This window comes from Heterocephalus glaber, unplaced genomic scaffold, assembly GCF_053883595.1.
Source record: "Heterocephalus glaber isolate CG9 unplaced genomic scaffold, H.glaber_assembly_v1.0 deba00001572, whole genome shotgun sequence".
Classification (NCBI taxonomy): Eukaryota; Metazoa; Chordata; class Mammalia; order Rodentia; family Bathyergidae; genus Heterocephalus; species Heterocephalus glaber.
In genome coordinates this window covers 509,924-531,254 of record NW_028258357.1, presented here as the reverse complement: position 1 = coordinate 531,254, position 21,331 = coordinate 509,924, and the positions used below count along the sequence as shown (strand labels likewise).

The 21,331-nt window shown below is 35.8% G+C and overlaps 1 protein-coding gene across 3 annotated transcripts in view; it reads left to right on the top strand.

The window, feature by feature from the left end:
• Lin7a (lin-7 cell polarity scaffold A) overlaps window positions 1-21,331 on the top strand; it is a 148,836-nt gene that overhangs the window by 33,723 nt on the left and 93,782 nt on the right. For all 3 annotated transcript variants that reach the window (XM_004867520.3, XM_087192524.1, XM_087192525.1), the window contains one exon: window positions 19,499-19,617. In XM_004867520.3, coding sequence (XP_004867577.1) covers window positions 19,499-19,617 — 119 coding nt within the window. The remainder of the gene's footprint in view (window positions 1-19,498; window positions 19,618-21,331) is intronic.

The following is a 21,331-nucleotide window of genomic DNA, read 5'->3' as shown; positions in this document are numbered from 1 at the left end:
GGTAGGGGAAAGGAAAGAAGGGAAAGGAATAAATTTGAGAAAAGTAAAAACCAAAAACAAAGTCTTTGTAAATAGGGAGGGATGGAGGATTGAAGGGAGGGCAGGAGAATGGGGAGAAAATAAGAACCAAGATATATCATATAAAGGTACAAATTCCCAATGATGAATGTCATTATACTGTATACCTAAAATCTACCAATAAACATAATGAACAAAACAAAACAAAATTTTAACCTCAAATAATAAGCAGCAGTCATTGGACAATGAAGATAGATTATTCCTGAGAGAATAGGTTTTAAGGGAATAGAGAACATTTTAGAAATATATCAATAATAAGATACTATATTAAATGATTTAGGGTGATTAAATAAAGAGGAAAGAAAAGGTAGAAAGGTGAATATACAAGAGCTATTGAAAACAGGAGTGGTGATAGTCAACATCCTTGTCTTATTCCTCCTGATTATAGAGTGAAAGTTTTCAGTTTTTGACCATTTAGTATGGTGTTGGTGTTTGGTTTGTCATAAATGGCTCTTATCAGGTTGAAATAAAGACCGTGTGTTTCAATTTTCTGTAGAGTTTTTATTATGAATGGGTGTTGGACTTTGTCAAATGCTTTTTCTGCATCTATTGAGATGATCATGTGGCTATTCTTGGTTCTGTTAATATGGTTTATTACATTTATTAATTTGCATATGTTGAACCATCCCTGCATCCCTGGGATGAATCCAACTTGGTCATGGTATATAATCTTCTTGATGACTTGCTGCATTCTGTTTGCCAGTTTCTCATTGAGGATTTTTGTGTCTGTTCATTAGGAAGATTGGCATGTAGTTCTCTTTTGTGGTTGGATCTTTCTCTGCTTTTGGTATCAAGGTAATGCTTGCTTCCAGGAATGACTTTGGGATTATTGCTTTCCTTTCAATTTCCTTAAAGCATTTGAGGAGTAATGGCATTAGAAAACAGGTTAAAATTTACCTATATCAGACTGCCCTTTTGTCGGTAAGATTTCCATTCTTATAACAAAATACCTGAGATAAATCAACTTATTGAAAAAAAAGAGGTTTATTTTGGCTCACAGTTTTCAAGGCGTCAGTCCATGAACAATTGCCCTTATTGCTTTGGGCCTATTATGACACAAGGATGCATGGAAGGGGTGGCCTGTTTAGTCCCATGGCCTGTGCAATAAGAGGGAAAAGTCTGGCATCCCACAATCGTCTTTGAGTATGCCCATCTAGTGACCTCAGACTTCTTGCTAACACTCACTTCCTAAACATTCCATCCCCTCCTCAAGAGTGTGAAAGAGAAGGAACTAACTTTTTAACACATGGGCCTTTGGAAGACACTTATCCAAGCTGCAGCAGTCCTCATATAAATAAAATTATAGTCAAAATGTCTGATCTTTAAATAATGTATATTCTTTGTTAAACTCTATATTTTAAAACGGAGAGATAAGGAAAACAAACATTATCTATATGAGGTATGAAAGAGGAAGTAGAAAAATATGAGGAAATATTATAAGCACATTTTTGGTATCATTGACAATTTAGAAAATAATGATGAATGCTTTCATATAGACACAAGCAATGAAATTTGCTCAAAAAATAGAATCTCTTTAAAAATTGATGAATTTGTTGCATCAATTAGGGTTCATTATAGGAACAGATTTATTATTAATTAGAAAATATATTAGAAAAATATTAGAAACTATATATATTCAAATACATATTGAAGATATAGATATAGATATAGATATATAAAGGATTTACAAGCTAGGCTTACTGTGCCCAAAGAGGAAAGATAACCAGAGGACCTGAATAGTCATTTTTCAAAAGACATACCATCATTATGGAAAGTAGTATGGAGGTTCTTAAACATTAAAAACTGAACTAGCATATGAACCAGCACTCTCACTACTGGGTAGATATCCATGGGAAAGAAAATCAGTATGTCAAAGAGACACCTGCATTTCTATGTTCATCACAACATTGTTCAATAACTAACATGTGGAATCAACCTAAGTGTCCACTGGATAAAATGGATAAAGAAAATATACTGCATGTATATACAGTGGTATAGTGCTCAGCTTTAAAAAAGGAAAGAAATCTTGTTATATGTGACAACATGAATGAATGTCAAGGACAGTACGTTATATGAAATGAGCCAGACACCAAAAGACAAATACCTCTTCTCTCACTTATAGGTAGAATCTGTAAACTTTGAACTCAGAGAAGCAGAGAATAGAACAGTACTTAGGAGGAGCTGGGTGCGAGTGAAAGACTTGGGGGTTGGAGAATACAAACATCAGCTCGATAGGAGAAATAAGTTCAAGACACCTATTGTACAACAGGTGACTATGGATAATAACAAGGTTTCATATCCTTGAAAATTAAGAAGAAAGTACATTTTAAGTTTTCTCACTACAAAAATTATGTGAAATGAAGTGTATGTTGATTGATTGTGTTTGACTAATCTGTGGCATTTGCGAGTATCAGAGCATCATGTTGTACATGATAAAAGGTGCAATTTTGAGTCAATAAATAAATACATTTTCAACAGATACTCCAATTTTAGCTAAAATTGTTCAGTTAAATTATTTTTAATTATATTTGTAAGCTTTCACTTTAATTTCAGAAATGACTGATGGCCTTAAAAGCATAGACAACATTTTAAAAGATGTTTTTTAAAACAGAAAACTATCTAAATTGTAGACTGGAATTCTTACCCTATGAAACCACAGATATTCACTTATTTTATAATAGGTATTCTGGTTGTTTTTTGATAATGCTTAAAATTTATTCAAATATTTCATATAACTGTACTTATATTTAAAGAGCACTTCATTAGATACTATTAATTTGTTAGGCAAATGCAGTAAGTTACCAAACAATTATTTTTCTTCTCTATTCTCATATTTTACTTACAAAAAAAGCATCATTAAAGTCTGACAAAGCAATTCTAGGGTACCTAAAATAAGAAGAAACTCATCATCATCATCATCATCATCATCATCATCATTATTATTATTATTATTGGTACCAGGGATAGAAATCAGTACCTTGCACTTGTGGGACAGGTGGCTGAATCACTGAGCTAAATCCTCAGCCAGAAACTCATTATTTTATGAATCTTTTATTTAAAAATTTAAGTCATCTTTTATGTTGCCAGATAGTGATCATATTCTCAAAAAAATGTATGCACTGTCCCCCACAATAATGCTGCAAGTACCAAGCTTCACTTTGCTTTCTAATCATCTTTAAAAATGCAGATTCCACCACACTAACCTCACCATACAATTCCCAGAGTAACAAAAAAATTGAATAACAGTATGATAGAGTAGTGATAAGGTAAAAGAGGAAATGTATTATTGAGTAGCTTGATAGCACAATAATACATCAGACTGTCAGTTTGGATAAAAATATTCATCCGTTTTCTAATATAGAATGCATTTGAAGATGGGAAACCTAAATTTGTAGTTTCCTTAGGACAAGCTTTCTGAAAACATCCAATCTGATGGGTATCTCTCCAGCAACTTCCTGATAGTCTTTCTCTTCCAATTTCCGGAGCATGATGAAAAGGGAATTGGGTTTTACTGATAACAATTACCAACAAAATTTCAACCAAATACACAGATGGAATCACTACAAATATAAAATGTAGGTGGTTTCTTTATGTAATAAATTATAGAAATATTACAACTGTCTTCTTTATGTGTCCAATATTTTAAGACAAACAAGAAAATAATTATTTAACTATTTTTTACTAAGACATCATTAGATAGATAAGAAGGTATGGAAGGAAAGGTAGAATACATAGACTTCAATTTAAACTCAAAGCTCTGGAAAACATCTTTTGTTCTTTCATCTTAGCTGCATCTAAAATCAACTGAGGGTCATAGATAAAATGTAAGTAAGCAACAGTGTGTGGACAGACAGGCCAGGAAGCTGGTTGTGCAATACTGGGATATCATATTGCTAATCTGTACACGGTAGTTTTACTATATTCTTACAGCTACACATCCAGTATGCTTAATTGACTAGCAAATAAGTATTCATAATATTCAACTTTAAAAAATTTCATGTAACTGAATGGCAGAGTTCTTATATATCCTGGGAGAGGGCCTGGGTTCAATCCCAGCATGGCCAATTTTAAAAAAGCAACTTCTGAAAAAGAATTTGCATACAAAATGTAGTCTGCGCTTAAATTATTTCCTCCAGAGAGCTAAGAAAAATGACTTCCCTAAATATTTTTAAGAGCACTAAAATGAACTGTGATTTCCCTTCAAGTCATATTCATATTGGTTCTTCTTGTTCTCACTTATAGATTAAATCTGGTCATGATAGAAAGATAAGTTTCAGTCCCTTAATTGTTCATTTTGTTCATAATTCACATTTTTTGTAATAAATCTAAATTTATCAAATAGTGTTTGACACATTATCATCATTAGCAAGTGAGTAGAAAAAGTTAAATAAATATAAGAAAATATAATTCAGTACAACAGTTCTATTCATCAAAGCGCTTTAAATCTGCAATTGTCATGATTCAATATTGGACACATGGTAATACAAACATAATAGGAAATACATAAATACATGCTTTAATATTTAGCTTTGAAAAGGACAGTGGAGGGCTGGGGATTTAGCTTAGTGTTTCCGCCGCCTGCTTCACAAGCTCAAGGGCCCGAGTTCAATCTCCAGTACCAAAAAAAAAAAGCAATAAGACAGTGGACTGTTCAGCTTTCAAACATGCAAAACTGTACTTTGGCCAGATCTAATTCCTCACAGACCTCAAAGCTCAACTAAGTTCATTGGCATGGATGCTATGAAGGTTGGAAACAAGAGAAAATGAAATAAACTTTGGTTAGGAATAAGTCTATACAGTAGTTGGCTATAATGATGTAAGGTCATGGATACAAGATTAAATAGAAAAACAAGGTGAGAATATACAAGGAAGGAAAGATATAAAATACAATAAAGAGAAAGAAAATAAAATGCATAGAGAAAGGAAGATGATGGTAGGCAAATCAAGCTTCAATTATAGCTGCTTGATAAAGAAAATTAGATGACTTCAAAAAATGGAAAGAAGAAAAACAGAACAAAATGCTGAATATAGTTCCTAGAAAAACTGGGAACACATTACTCATTCAGACCACATAGCAGCAACTGTTTAACAAAGAAAGCTGTATCTTAAGCTTTGTGTACCTAAAGAATTGTTTATTGGGAAAGTAATCACTTTCCAATAAAATAGGTACCTTCCATTTTAGAGAATCTCTTAGCAACTGCAGCTTTTTATTTTATAGCATAAATTGTTTGGTTCGTTGTAATGAGTTTGCCAAACACTTTTGGAAGTCCCAGCCAGGATTTTACCATTATATAAATTCACGATCTAAAAATTCTAGAATTGTCAAACTTCTCTTTGTAATATATTTCATTGTTGACTCAGATTCCACAAGAAAATAATTATTCAGTTTTTGGTGATAAATATAAAGTGGCATATTTTCAACAACATAATGAGTAAAAAAAAAATATTTCATTTGAGTGCATTTACATTGAGCCACTTCTTCCTAGGGTTAACCAATTCGTCTGTGTTTAAGGAATGTGGAAATTGCTGGTGGATCAAAGCAGAGATTAGTGTCAGATGAGGAACCCATACTAATCGTCATGTCTAATTAGTAACTTGTAAATTGGCAGAATTTCCTTTCATATTACAGTAATGGAAATACAAAGCACTATGTATCATTAATTTTATTTTATTGATTCCTATGCTCTGTTGTACACTATCAGGTTAAGCATTTTTTGTCACAATATTTAGATATTTCAGAGAACTAACAATAAGTCAGTGTTTCATGTACGTTATTTAAAATACTTATTAGTGAATTCTATGATGCTGAATAGGAAATATGGACTTATTGCTGCATATAGTTGTTTATAGCTATGGTACTCAAACTTTGGGTGCCCAATCATGAGGATATATCTTTTTAAAAAGGACATCTAGTCAATTCATCAAAGGGAATTATAGTTGGAATAATTGCCTTCCTATTTTTTTACATTTCGTCTTCAAATATTGCCACTAATAGAGCAGGAAGTGAAGACTCACAGTAAAAAATGTGTTAGGAGAAAAGAGGACAAAACTCTCACATACAGATCATATACCAGGCACTTTATATGAGAGTCTCAACTCGTATTTTCATTGAAACATCATAGTAAATATCTAGAGTCAATATTACTACATTATAATTCTCAGGTCTCTTTGACTTTCAGGTCTATAATCATATTCTCCAACTGCTCAGTACTGCAACGAAACATTTTACATAATCCCTTACTGACCCCAAATTGAAGGATATTTTACAGATAGGAAGGGAATAACAAAAATCCCACCCTACTACTATTTCCTTTGAAAATAATTTTCCCTTCAGGGTTTTTCTACCTTTATATTTTTGGTACTTATTAAATTTATTGACATAATTTGCTTATAGCTAAGGCAATATCTACAATTATTTATGAAGTCCTGCTAAGGTATGTGACTGTATTTACTAGTGTGTCCCTTTCTGCTGACAGGCGTTTAGTGCAGACTTTATCATCCATCCCACTGTGGAACACTGAGGGCACTGTTTCTGCTTCCACTCATCTGTTCTTTAAAGCTGACCCAGGTCTCACACTCCTGCTCCTGCCTTCTAGGCTCAGCTGCCACCATTGCTGGCCAGTGCCACCAAAACGCCTTCTTTCTAGTTAGTGTCTTGTATGCACTCTGGATCCATTATGATTAATGCTGTAAATATTTGTAATAATGTTTATAAAATGTGAATCTGATCACATCATTCTTTTTTCAGATACACTAGCTTTCTTAACCAATTATACTACAATACAACTTTCTGATGAAATCTTTGTACAAAGTCTGGCCCATGTTTACTTCTAAAACTTTTATTTTCAGCATGATGCTGTGACTGGTGCTTCCTGGCTTGTAAGAACTTATTATTAAATATTCTAGAATTTTGCAAGCCAATGACATCATGTTGGTGGCTTAAAACTAAATGTGGTGGAAATATTTACACCAAAGAAATTAATAAGTTTTACAAATCTGAGCGTTTTTGGTTTTGCCTATTTGGTTTTGAAAAGCATATTACTGGTGTTTTTTGCCTTAAATAGTGTTCTGCTGACATTGGCTTTGTCAGACGTTCTAGCACATAGGATTGCTCCCCTCACTTAAAATACTTTTCCCTTGTTATTCTCTTTGTCAGGATGCTTTCCTTTTAGATTGTCATATGATTGGTAGCTTCTCAATATTAACTTCTCAGTCCCAATACTACCTTACCGAAGAAGCTTTTCATGGCTGTCTTAGTCAAGGGACCACCATGTGTCAGCCTAGTTTCTCTGTAACAGCAACCTTATCCTCAAGCTAGAAAAGTGCTTTTGAAGTCATGTGCTTTTGTATAAAATAGCTTGTATGTGGTTGAAAACCAAACAATAAAACATGTATTTGTCTCATAGATAAGAATCATGGGATTGGGACAGTGTAGGGATAGTAGAACAACTCAATAATGACATCAGATGCTACCTACCTTTTTCCTGTTCTACAGTCCTTAGCACATGACAAGAACTTTCAGGAAGACAGAGTGGCTATTTCAGTTTAACACATTTTAACACATTATAGATGTCAAGGGAAGGTGGAAAGCGCTAGGGAATGAAGAGCAAATTCTGAAGGCATAATGCCAGTCTGTTCATTTCAAAGGCCTTGGAAGCCATACCCTGTGACTTTGTACTCATAATGACTTGGGGAAATTGAAACAGAGATGTCTCCTCACTCCCGTTTCTGTAGTAGAAGAATGAAAAAGGGTTGTGGATGGCTTTGGGGTAGATAATTCATATTGTTTGCCATTATGCTCAATAAATTTTTGTAGCATCAGTAGCCCATATCTTTAAATGACCCAGCTCTCCTTTATCTAAGTTCCACCTAAGATGAGTCATGGGTCAAATTGCACATTCTAAATGCCAAGCAAGTTAATCAAAACATCATTAAAGAATACAAGGGTGATAATTGGACTGTTTGAGATTACTGGTACTCATTCTATCTAAGTTCCAATATTTTCTTAAGTTCTAGAAGTTTGGTGTTGTCTTTGTTTTGTTTATAATGTTCCATTTGCTTTGAAGAAAGTCATTCTAATATTTGTCTCCTTACTTTTATCAGCTATTGATTATGACTTTATCATTTTTCAATAATCCAGTGATATCAAACATATTGATTATACCGCAATACAATCTGAGACCTTGGGCAGTGTTATGTGTGTTTGTTCAGTTCACAATGGACAAACAGACATGTCTATGTAGACTATGTTGCTATATTTTAAAAATAATATTGATAACCCTTGGCTGTTTTATTTCCAACTCATTTTAAGAGTTGGGTTAGAGAACTATAAAAGCATGGGCAGAATCTAATATAGTTAATTTTGAATACTGCCTCCACCATTAGTAGTTGTATGGCTTTGGGTATGATAATTCATCTTTATAAATCCTAACGGTTTTTTATTTTTCTTTAGCTTTATGGTAGAAGTAATAGTAATCTCCCTGTATATTAGTGAAGATTTTAAAAGATGATCCAAGTAAGATAAGTGATCACTGAATAAATGATGGCCATAAGCTCATTTTGTTCTAAATCATTTAGCAGACTACTCAGTAACTTGCACAATGCATTCGTGAACCACATCCTGTGTCAGAACCTCCTAAATTATGTACTACAAGAGCAGATTTTAAGGCTATACCTCAGCATGCTTTTTTCTCTGTCTGTATTTTTTAAAAATAAACGGACAGGGCAAATTTTTAAATTGATTAAAATTTAAGATCATCAACCAAGTACTTGTTGATCAGATCAACACAATCTCTATTAGCAATCTTGGAGAAGTAGAAGTTCCAGGGATGATTTTGACTATGACATCTCTCAGTATCTATTGGGCATTTATTCCATGATAACATCTCCCTCCTGCTGCCATAGGTACTAAAGTCTGTAGATGCTCAAGCCTTATATAACATGGAAGAGAACATCCTCCCATTACTGTAAATCATCTCTGAATCACTTATAATATCTAATACAATGTGAATGCTATATAAATAGTTATTGTACTGTATTGTTTAGGAAATAATGACAAAATGTCCATACATGTTCAGCATATCCACAGTCATTGTAGGCTTAGCTATTTTTTGATCCATTATTGCATGAATCTGTTGATGCAGACAGCTGACTGTGCATGGATTTCAGAGCCACATCTGAAATGTAGCCCCAATTCTAAAGCTCTACTGGTAGACTCAAATTCCAGTTCTTTCACTCACTAGTTCTTTCCTTAGAGAAATAATTTTAATTCTATAGGTCTCAATTTTCTTTTCTGTACAATGAGTATAATAATAGTACTTACCTCAAAGTACTGTTTGCAGGAATAAAATGGCCTGAGTAGTGATATAATGAACACCATGTGTGATAGCAATTAGTATTATAAATAACATTATTATTAAAATTCCCAGAGTGTGTTGAGATTCTGTCAGTGATTCTCCACATGACTACTCATGGGGAAGCTTTGAAGATCCTGATGCCCAAGCCATTCCCCAGATCAGTGAAATCAGAAATTTTTGTGAATAGGATCCAGGCATGTGTGGTGTTCAGTGCTCCCAGATAATTTCAATGGAAACCAGGGCTGAGAACCACTTCATTTTATCATTTCAAAGCTCTCTGGGTGATACATTCATCAGTGAATTCTACCTGAGAAAGGTATACTGGTAAATGAATATAGGTTAATCTTTACTGAAAGAAGAAAAATTAAGAGCTCAGTCTCTGACCAAGACAGCCTGCAGAGCATAGAGCTATTATAAAGGTATAAATACTGAAGGTAAAGCTGTGATTGAAATAAAGATAATAGGCACAGGGGGCTGGGGATTTACCTCAGTGGCACTGGGCTGGCCTCGAAAATGCAAGGTCCTGAGTTGGATCCCTGGTACAAAAAAAAAAAAAAAAAAGTAATAGGCACAGGGTTTAGAATCACTCAGACCCAAACTCCAAATCCAGATTTTCTACTTGTAAATGAGTTATGTAAACTGTCTAACCCTCAATTGTGTCATTTGCAAAATGTATTTACTATAAAATACAGTTATTATAAGGATAAATTGGGCTAAAAGATGTAATGCTCTTAGTATACAATGACTCTATTTCATAATTTTAATGTCCCTTCCAAAACTCATATTGAAATTTAATTGGCATTGTAATAGTATTAAGAAATAGAGACAAGAAGAGTGATCAGGTCAGCCAATAATGGATTCGTGCCATTACTGAGGGAGTGGGTTAGTTGTACAGTTAAATACTGAAGTGGCTTTGTTATACAGGCGAACTCTGTCTCCCATGTGCTTGCTGCCCCTTCTGTCAACTGATGACGGAGCACAAAGGCCTTCACCACATGTCAGCACCATGCTTGTAGACTTCCCAGCCTTTTGAACTATGAGAAATAAATTTATTTTCCTTATAATTTACCCAGTACTTGGTATCCTGCCATAGCAGCATAGAATTGGTACCCAGAAATGGATCTGTTGCTACACAAATATCTGAAAATATGAAGCAGCTTTAGAACTGGGTAATGGGCAGAGGCAGAAAAGCTTACAGTAGTAACTTAGCAAAAGTTTGTATTGATATGGACAGAAAATAGTGGTGATTTTGGTGGGAGCTCATGAGGAGAGAAGACTAGCAGAGTGTGGGGCTTCTCAAAGATTACTTATACAGTCATGGTCAGAGTGTTGATAGAAGTACAGAATAGTAAGAGCCCTTTTGAGGATGTCTCAGGTGAAAATGAGAGATAAGGCATTGAAAACTGGAGCAGAGGTCATCTTTATTATATAGTTGCTAAAAACTTGGTGGAATAATCTCCATGTCTTAGGGCTTTATGGAACATAGACCTTGAGAGTTATTAAGGAGGATACCTACAAGAAAAATTATCTAAGCAGTAAACATTCAGGCTGCTGACTCATGGATGGACTGTCTGACAGCTCTTCTGCATTCCAAGCCTCCAGACCCAGGCCAGACATCCTCTGGCTCACCAGTGTACATCTTCTACTTTGCTAACAACTCCAGAAACACGTTTTAGCTCTCCAAGTCCCAGACCAATGCAACAAAGAACGCTCCTTAACAAGCCTTCCAATAGCTGGTCCCCAATAGAAGGCACTGCTGACATCTGTAAGTGCTGTAACAAGGGAGACCGTGGTGGTCTAGGCTATTCTAGGAGCAGTTCCCTGGGGTGAGCAAGGTACTCAGATCCACTTCACAGAACCAGAACCACTGGCACATAACAGAAGAAGCAGATGTCACCATGGGACCACTGATCTTCCTGGGAAAGGCTAGTGACCACAGTGAGCAAACAAATTAAAATGGAAATAGCATAAAAAGACTTCAAAATTTTGAAGCCTGGTCATACGAAAAAAGAAAAGTTGTGTTTGGGAAAGAATGTGAAGGGTGTGGCCAAGTAACTCTTTGCTTAGGAGATTAATATGGGTAAAAGGGAGCTAAGTACTATTCATCAAGACAATGGAAGGAGATCCAAGAAGACATTTCTGAGACTATGCCTTCCATCACAGACCAAGAGTCCCAGGAGGGCAGAAAGGGTTTAGGAGATAGAGCAGGGCTTCCCCAGTCTCTGCTGCTCAGTGCTCAACTAACCAAGCTCAAGAAGGTCCCATGCAGTTTAGCCCTGCAAAATCCAAGTGGTAGACCTTGTCAGCACTAGAGTGGTGTTAAGTCCATAGACATGCAAAATGTAGGTTCTGAGGGAGCACAACTTCCTCCAATTAGATTGGACGTCACAGACAAAGGACCACCTCAGAGAGCCAGGACTAGCAAAGATGGGATAGTGGGGATATCTCAAAGATCCTACAACTGTAGAGCTACCTACCTGAAGCATCAGCCTGGGAGAGCTGCAGGAGTAAGACACCAATTCCTGCACTAGGGTCCCCAGTTTGTGAGATAAGAAGTCAAAAGAGATTATTCTCCAGCTGTAAGAGTGGTTTCCCCTGTTATGTTTTGCACTTTCCTGGGACAAGTTAGTCCTATTTTCTTGTCTATTTCTCTCTTTTGAAATGGGAATGTCTGTCCTGTCCCATCATGGTATTTTGGAAATAGATAAGTTGTTTTGATTTCATAAGCTTACAGGGAGAGAAAATTTACTGTGGGATGGATTATGCTTTGAGTCTCACCAACATTTGATTTAGAAGAGATTTTGAACTTTGAACCTTTGAGTTGGTGCTGGAATATGACTTTCGGAACTATTGAGATAGAAAGAATATATTTCATGTGTAAGAAAGACATCATTTGGAGGAGGCTGGAACAAATGCTAGGGTTTGAAATCCCCTCCAAAATTCATGTGGAAATGTAATTATCATTGCAACAGGTAGTATTAAAAAGCAGGACCTTTTAGAAGAGGTTTGGTCATGAGAGCTCTACCCTGATGAACAGATTTAATTCTCAACATTTGCCATTAGTGAGGGAGTGGGTTAGTTCTCTTGAGAGCAGCTTTGATGTGAAAGCCAGCTCTGTCTTGCTCTTTTGCCATGCAGTGTCCTCCATCATATTACAATGCACCAATCAGGCTCTTACCACACACAGCCCTTTGGTATTGGACTTTCCAGCCTTTAGAACTGTGAAAAATAATTTTGTTTTCTTTTTTCATTACCCAGCTTATGGTTATCTAATATAGCAGCAGAAAATAGACTAAGATACTCTCACTTTTCAGGTGTTAAATAAAATTTACCTTTATTGTTGTTTTCAGAGAGTGGGGTGAATTGAATCTGGGGTGTGAAGGGGACTGAGGAGACTCATACTATCCAAGTATTTTAATTACAGAATGAGATGAAGATATTAATTGAAGGATTAGAAGATAAAATGAGAGTATTTCAGGAAGAAAAATTTGTGATCTTCTTGCTTATGTTTTATTTATCTGGCAGTCTCTCCAGTCTTAATCTGAGCCAAACTAGTACACCTAAATATCTATGTTAGTAACCAAACTTGTAGAAGAGTTTCATAAAATAACCATAAGGAGATTCTGGACAAGAACCTTAGGGGACTCTTATACAGAAACCATACACACTTTATTGCAGTAGTTATAAAAGTAAGTATTTTGCTGACTTGAAGGCTTCTTTTTGCTTCCTTCCAAATCCTGGGCTTGCAGGTTTTATCACAGCACTACAGGGAATCCAAATTGTGTTTAAAACTCCAGTCTCATGTCCAATTATCACTCGCCAACTTTATGTTTCCAGCCAGGCCTGGACTGGAGGGACTGATCTCTTCGAACTTTAGTTCTTAGACTTCCACTGTCACTTACCACTGCCTTTGCTTTCCTGATCTCCCGGGAAGTGTGTGTGTGGGGGTTACCAGCAAGACAATTCTGGTTCCAGTAGCCATTACTTTCCAGTTTTCTCCCTCTGTTCAGATTGACAGTGAAGCCAGACAGATCACCAATCCACTGCACAGACAAACAGGCAAGACTAGCTGGTGCCCCTTTCATGCATTCATCTTCACTACAACTGGTTCTTTCCAAAATCTCTTCATGTCGCTGATGGAAGAGAAGCAAAATAGTCAGTATGTACTCTGTGCCAAAAGAATAACAATTTTTCATGAATTTTCTCTTAACTCCCAGATACCTCTTATAAGGACTGGGAAAGACTTAATGTAATAGAATAGTCCTATCTTTCGTATGTCTTAATGGCATCAGTATCTTTTAAAATTTCCTACATGATTCCAGTATGCATACAAGGTTGAAATCACTGTTCTGGAGATGCTTGGTTAATTTGTTTGGGGATGGGTCTCAGGAGCTGATATATATTTTGTGTGTGTGTTGTTTTTTTTTTTGGTACCGGGGATCGAACTCGGGACCTTGCGCTTGAGAGGCAGGTGCCGGAACCACTGAGCTAAATCCCTGGCCCTGATATATATTTTTAAAGGTGTCCAAGGTAGTTTTAATGTACAGCATACATTGAGAACTATTTAATGTTCAGGTTGGTGTCATTTTTTCCCAAACATACTCCTTTGTCATTAATACCCTCCAGCATATTTGATTCCTTACTCCAAACCAGACCAAGGGTCACAGTGATCTAGCAGTCTACATTCATGAGAAATTATGGATCCATGTAGGCATAGAGCTTTAATGCCTGTATTCCTGAACTAATCTCCTTAATTAACTACCATTCATTCAACAAATGTGCATTAAACACTATGTGCCAGCGATTCTGTAATGAACTGTTGATACAATGACAAATAAGTTACTGTTCCTGACACTTCAAGAAGCTTATTAGATTCGCAGGGATGAAGGAAGGAGAGAGACATTCAGAGGTACCACAGAGAGTAATAATTCTAACAGTGGACGAGGGAACAAAGAATCACAGAAAAGCAACTAAAACATGAAAACAACTAAATCTGCCCTGAAAAGCCATGTGCATGAAGAGATGCTACTTAAGCTAAGTTAACCCTACCCCACCTAAAATAACCTCCATGATGTGATTTTTGCCTACTTCACCTCATACTGCTCTCCCTGATTTCAGCTTTAGCCATGCTGACCTCCTTTCCATTCTTTGAACATCCCACACTCTCTGAAGCCTTGAATTGTCACTTATGCCATATGCCTGAAATACTTTTCCCCTTTCCTGACTTTTAACTCCTGTCTAGGACTCTGCTTAGCTGTTACTTTCACAAAGAGGTGCTCTATGATGATAGTATGTGTTTTTGTTATACATCCAGGTCCAGCACATAGTACTTTGTTTATAGCACATACATCTTTCTTGTTCATCTGTGATACTCATACCTGTACATTCCAGGAAAGCAAGAAAAAGAGCTATCTCATTTTTCACTGGGTCTCCTGTCACAGTACAGGGTCCAGCACTACTGAATGAATCAGGGAATGAATGAATGAATTGCATTCCAGGAACAAAGGAAAATATGTGTTGAACCACAGAGGCATGGCATTCCATGGCACGTTCTAGGAATAGCAAACATTTTAGGTGGCTGAAATGTAGCACGAGAAAGGAGAGGTGTCCAGAGATGAGTACAAAGAAGTCAGCTACTAAAGGCCTTCTATAAAATCCTAGCGGTCTGCACTTCACCCTGTAGGAAGTGACTATCAGTAAGGTTTTAGTACAGAAGAATAAAAGGCTTATCCAATGAATTACTCTAGAAGCACTGTGGAGGATGGACTGAAAAAGAAAAACTGGTTTAAGTGAAATTAGGAGTTGTTTGGAAATTAGTTAGGAGTTGTTCCTGTACTGCAGGTGAAAAATGAAGGCTTCCCTGGAATAATGAAGTGGAGGAGCTCCATTCAAAAAGCATTTTTGAGATAGACTCCATAGCAATAGTAATTGCTGACTAATTGCATGTGGGAGTGAGTGAAGGATGATAACATGGGCTAGCTTAGGAGACAGGCTTCTTGGGATGCTATTAATGGAAATATAGAATTTAGGGAGAGGAAACTCTTTTCAGGGAAAGAAATAATGGGCTCAATTTTAAACATGTTGAGAGTTCTGTGCACCCACTGGGTATCTAGATACAGTATTTTATGCAGTTGGAAATGCATAAAATCTCACCTTGGTATCTTATTGATTGTAGATGTAACCAGTGTTCTCCAATTGACTGTGTGGTCTTCCAGTTTATGTACTAAAAGAAAAACTTTGGAAACTGACAGTGTCATATTAATTTCATGATTTCTGTTACTTTAGGCCACAACTGGCAATCAAAATAACTGCTTCAAGGAGAGTCTCTAAAGTCACTTTGTGGTTATTTTTTCAATTTAATACATACACCTATACTAACCCCCACTTAAATTCTGAAGTGATAACAATTTCATCACAGGTGGATATGTTATTATATACCTTTCTTGTTATATTCTGAGGTCTGTGAATTCAGGAAGGAAGTGTATTATTCTTGATAAACTTAGTGCCAATAATAATGGGAACTTGGATAGATAGATGGATGGATGGATGGATAGATGTGAAGAATTTATAATCTGACTTCAGGAATATGTGGCACTCTCTGGAGCTAGTGACCTAGAAATTAATCATATCCTACTAGTTAAATGCCTAATGCTTAAAAAGATACTGGCAAATAGAATGCAGAAGATCATCAAGAAGATCATACACCCTGACCAAGTGGGATTTATCCTAGGGATGCAGGGATGGTTCAACATACATAAATCAATAAATGTAATACACTATATCAATAGAGCCAAGGACAAAAACCATATGATCATCTCAATAGATGCAGAAAAAGCATTTGACACAATCCAAAACACATTTATGATAAAAAATACAAAAAATTGGAATAGACGATCTCTACCTCAGTCTGATAAAAGCCATCTATGAAAAACCAACAGCCAATATCATACTAAATGGTCAAAACCTGAAATTCTTCACACTAAAATCAGGAAAAAAACAAGGATGTCCATTATCACCACACCTATTCAATATAGTTTTGGAAACATTAGCCACAGCAATTAGATAAGATAAAGAAATAAAAGGAATAAAGATAGGAAATGAAGTCAAATTGTCATTATTTGCAGATGACATAATACTCTGTATAGAAGACCCCAATAACTCCACCAAAAGTCTTGTAGACTTAATAACCAAATTCAGTGGAGTAGCTGGATACAAGTTTAACACACAAAAATCAATAGCTTTCCTCTACATGAACGACAGATTCACTGAGAGAGAAATAGGGCAAACAATTCCTTTCACAATAGCATGCAAAAAACTGAAATGCCTAGGAAGCAATTAATGAAAGAAATCAAAGACCTCTTCTCTGAAAACCATAGCACTCTGAAAAGAGAGACTGAAGATGATATCAGGAAATAGAAAGACATCCCCTGCTCCTGGGTAGGAAGGATTAATATAGTGAAAATGGCCATACTTCCAAAACTGCTCTATAGATTCAATGCAATCCTGACTGAAATCCCAACAGTATACTTCACAGAACTAGGGAAAACAATCCAAAACTTCATTTGGAACAAGAAGAGACCCAGAATAGCAAAAGTAATTCTAGCTAAGAGAGGCATGGCAGGGGGTATCACAATCCCCAACTTGAAACTATACTACAAAGTTAGTGTGTTAAAAACAGCATGGTACTGGCAAAGAAACAGACCAGAGGACCCGTGGAACAGATTAGAAGATGCAGAAATAACTCCAGACACACTCAGCCACCTCATCTTCAACAAAGGAGCCAAACACCCTCACTGGAGGAAAGATAGCCTCTTTAATAAATGAATGGTGGTGGAAAAATTGGGTTTCAACTTGCCAAAGATTAAAAATAGAACTGTATCTCTCACTGTGCACTAAACTAAAATTGAAATGGATTAAAGATCTAAATATTAAAACAGAAATGCTGAACTGGCTGGAACAGAGATTAGGTAGAACTCTTGAAGACACTGGTGTAGGAAAAGATTTTATGAACAAAACCTCAGTTGCCCATGAACTAGCACAAACTATCAACAAGTGGCATCTCTTCTTATTAAAAAACTTCTGCACAGCAAGAGAAACCACTAACAGTGTAAAGAGTCAACCCATAAGGTGGGAAAAAGTCTTCAACTACTGTACTTCAAACAAAGGTCTACTATCTGGAATATGTAAAGAACTTAAAAAAATCAGACCTCCCGATTTGAAAGACCCAATCTGAAAATGGGCATCTGAAATGAACAGACATTTCTCACACAAAGAAGTAGAAATAGCAAATAAACTTATGCAACGTGTTCAACATCAGTGGTCATTTGAGAGATGCAAATGAAAAGAAAGCTGAGATTCCACCTCACTCCAGAAAGAATGGCTGCTATCATGAAATGAACCAATAACAAATGCTGGTGGGGCTGTAGGGAAAGAGGAACCCTGCTCCACCGATGATGGGAGTGTGGAGTGGTGCAACCACTGTGGAAACCAATATGAAGATACCTCAAAGAACTAGGACTAGAAGTCCCATTTGACCCTGCTATTCCTCTGCTGGGGATCGTCCTCAAAGAATTAAAAGAATCATACCACAGTGATAAATGTGTTCCCATGTTCATAGCAGCACAATTTGTAATAGCTATAACTTGGAAACAGCCCAAAAGCCCATCAACTGGAGACTGGATAAAGAAAATGTGGGTTTTTTTAATAAAATGGAGTACTACTCAGCCATAAAAAATGAGAAATTAGAGACACTTATAGCTAAATGGATGCTCATTGAGGCGATACTCTTAAGTGAAATAAACAGGACACACGTGTAAATACCAAATCATTACTCTAGTGTGAGAAACTGAAAGTGTAAATTAGGAGTAAAAAGTATAATAGATAATGTGAAATAGTAAGAAAAGGGGCAAAGGGGAAGGGGAAGTGGGAGGGGTAGGGGAAAGGAAAGAAGGGAATGGAATTAATATGAGAAAATGAAAAAATGGAAATAAAGTCTTTGTAAATAGGGAGGGATGGAGGTGTTGTAGGGAGGGCAGGGGAACAGGGAAAAATAAGAAATGAGAGAGATTATGTAAAGGTGCAAATTTCCAATGATGAATGTCATTATATTGTATACCTAAAATGTACCAATAAAATAAAATTAAAAAAAATAAATGCCTAAGTGAATTTTCAGTGAACTGTTAACTGCAGCAATAGAGTAGAGGAGATATTTATAAGTACTTTAAAATGGCTTTTTTGTGACATTTTCCCTGGGCAATGTGAAATAATCCAGGGATGTAAAAATTTCCACAAAAGACTGACTGTTCTTTGATGTATTAACCTCTGATGCTGATGCTGATGTTGAAAACTCTCGATTAGTAGTACTCTAGAAGCCAATAGGTGGATAATGATCAGATTTTTGTTTTAGGGAGATCACTCTGTGGACCATATGTAGAGGCTTGGGGAAGAAGAAATTATTCCAGTTGGACAGAGGAGAGATTATGAGGACCTGAAGTAATGCAGTGGTGGTGAAATGGAGAGTCCATTAGCTCATTTCTTCATCAAATATTAATTCATTGTATTATACCAGACTGTGGGATGCAATGGCAAACAAACCAGACAAGTTCCCATGTTCAAGGAATTTCTATACAGGTGAAGGAGATGTGTACCAATCAAATCATCACACTAATAAACATGAGATTTTGGTGTGGTAAATGTCATACATGAAAAATCAAACAAAAGCATCTCAGAGGTAAAACTGATAGAACTATTTTGTTTACAGGGTTATCAGAATAAGTAACAGACGTGTTTTTCTCTTTTTTCCTTACTCAAACTGATTTGTAAGACAAAAATAAGATGTGAACTGCCGTCAAAAAGATGTATTAAGTAACAAATTATGTGAAACAGGTTAAAGTGACTATTACTAAAAGGTGAAATCAATAAGCTCTGACTTATAAATTCTTATTTTTCAGTTAATTCTGCTCGATTTTCAATTGGAATAATATTTTCATTCAATTGGAATAATGTGAATATGTTGATGAGATAGTTTATTGTACATCTGTCCATTTTGATTTTTTTTCATTCAGATGTTGCAAGAGCAATTGAATTACTGGAAAAACTACAGGAATCTGGAGAAGTACCAGTGCACAAGCTACAGTCCCTCAAAAATGTGCTTCAGAGTGAGTTTTGTACAGCAATTCGAGAGGTAGGACACTAAGATTTTAATATTCAGCCATATGTCCTCTGAATATAAAACAAGTCTTTTCCACACAAACAGTTGAAATTGTCAAGATTGGAACTACATCTTAACTTTCTGTTTTTAGCTGCTTAGACAGATGATAAAATATAATTTAGTCTGCTAAATCCTTAAATTAGATCCAGCCAGCATTTATATATTTATATAAAACCAAATGTTAATCTTATGGAACCAAGGAATAGATTGCCTCATTAGGTGACTGTTGCCTGAACTCTAAACTATTTATTAATCACATGAAGCCACCTGGAAATTCAGGTAAGAATACTGAAAATTAATAAGAGCTGAGTTTTTCTTAAAGAGCAGTCAAGTATTTATTTCACAGGAAAATCTGAAAAACTAACCTCCTGTTGTCTGAAGTTATAGTTATCCAAATACTACAATCTAGCATACTAATGGAAAAGCTGGTGTGCCTTTATAGTCAATACTTGTAATGCTTTCCTGGCTAATGTTCTCAAGAGGTGTAAGGTGAAATAAATGTGTTGAAATGACCATTTGAATTTTGTGTTGACTTGTGATGAAATTGACCATTCCACTAGTTAATTAAATTGGTTATAAGAAAAGTCCCTTGAGCTATATAAGCTATATAATCTTATTCAATAATTCATTACCCCTAGCCTATCAGGTACTAGATGATAGATAATTCATTAATCTAGCACACAGCCCATAAATCTAGTATATTTGCCCTTCTCAAGTTTCCAGTGATGAATTACCGACTGGCATCCTGTCCAAAGCCAGATGAACCCAGAGATTGCCTGGACAGTTTATTGTAACATAGAGCATTATACCTCTCAAGGAATCCATATTTTAATTACCCTTACTCTTGACTTGTGGCCAATGCACATTCCCAATAATACTTGTATATGTAGCTAGGGGTGCAAAAGACCCAGTTGACTAAGGTTGAGATGTAAAAAACTACAGATTTAAACTGTAGGCTGTGAAATGCAGTGAGTAATTTGGACTTTGCTGGGATTCAGCCTATGCTGTGATTTTGGAAAATCTTTGTCAGATGAAGTTTTTCACTATTTAATTTTTGTTAATAATGAATATAATTTGAATGAGTATAGTTTGAATAAGAAACTATAGTTTGAATAAGATATAATTGTATCTCCAAGTTTTAACCTAAGTATTGATCAAAGGCTTAAAAGAAATCTCCCAAGTGTCTGAGTTCTCTGCGACTGACTTCCCCTCAGTGGAAAATACATAATCTATCAAGAAACTGCACAGGCTTGCTTTTGGTTATACTCCTATCTATGACTACTGTGTAGACAGTCTAAATTCTCTGCACTTTTTCATTCTTCATACAGTACCATTCACCTGAGATTGTGTGGCCAGTTTTCCTTTTTTTAGAGTTTTACCATCTCTTCCGTGTCATCACATTCTGCTTTCCACAAAACTAAGTATAGGATGCATCAAATATTTGTCTCTGCTCACTGAGTATAAACAGTAGCTCCTGACCAATTCAGTCTAAGTTCATGGAAGTTATATTCCATTAAGATAAGTACACAATCCAGTATCAAAAAGTGACAAGACTATGGAGAGAAATAAAGAGGGATTAGAGGTGTCAGGGTAAGTCAGGATGGTCAGATTTTAAAACCTAATTAAAATAATGGAAGAATTCACTCATATATCAGGAGGAAAGTATTCTAGGCAGAGGAAACAAGTA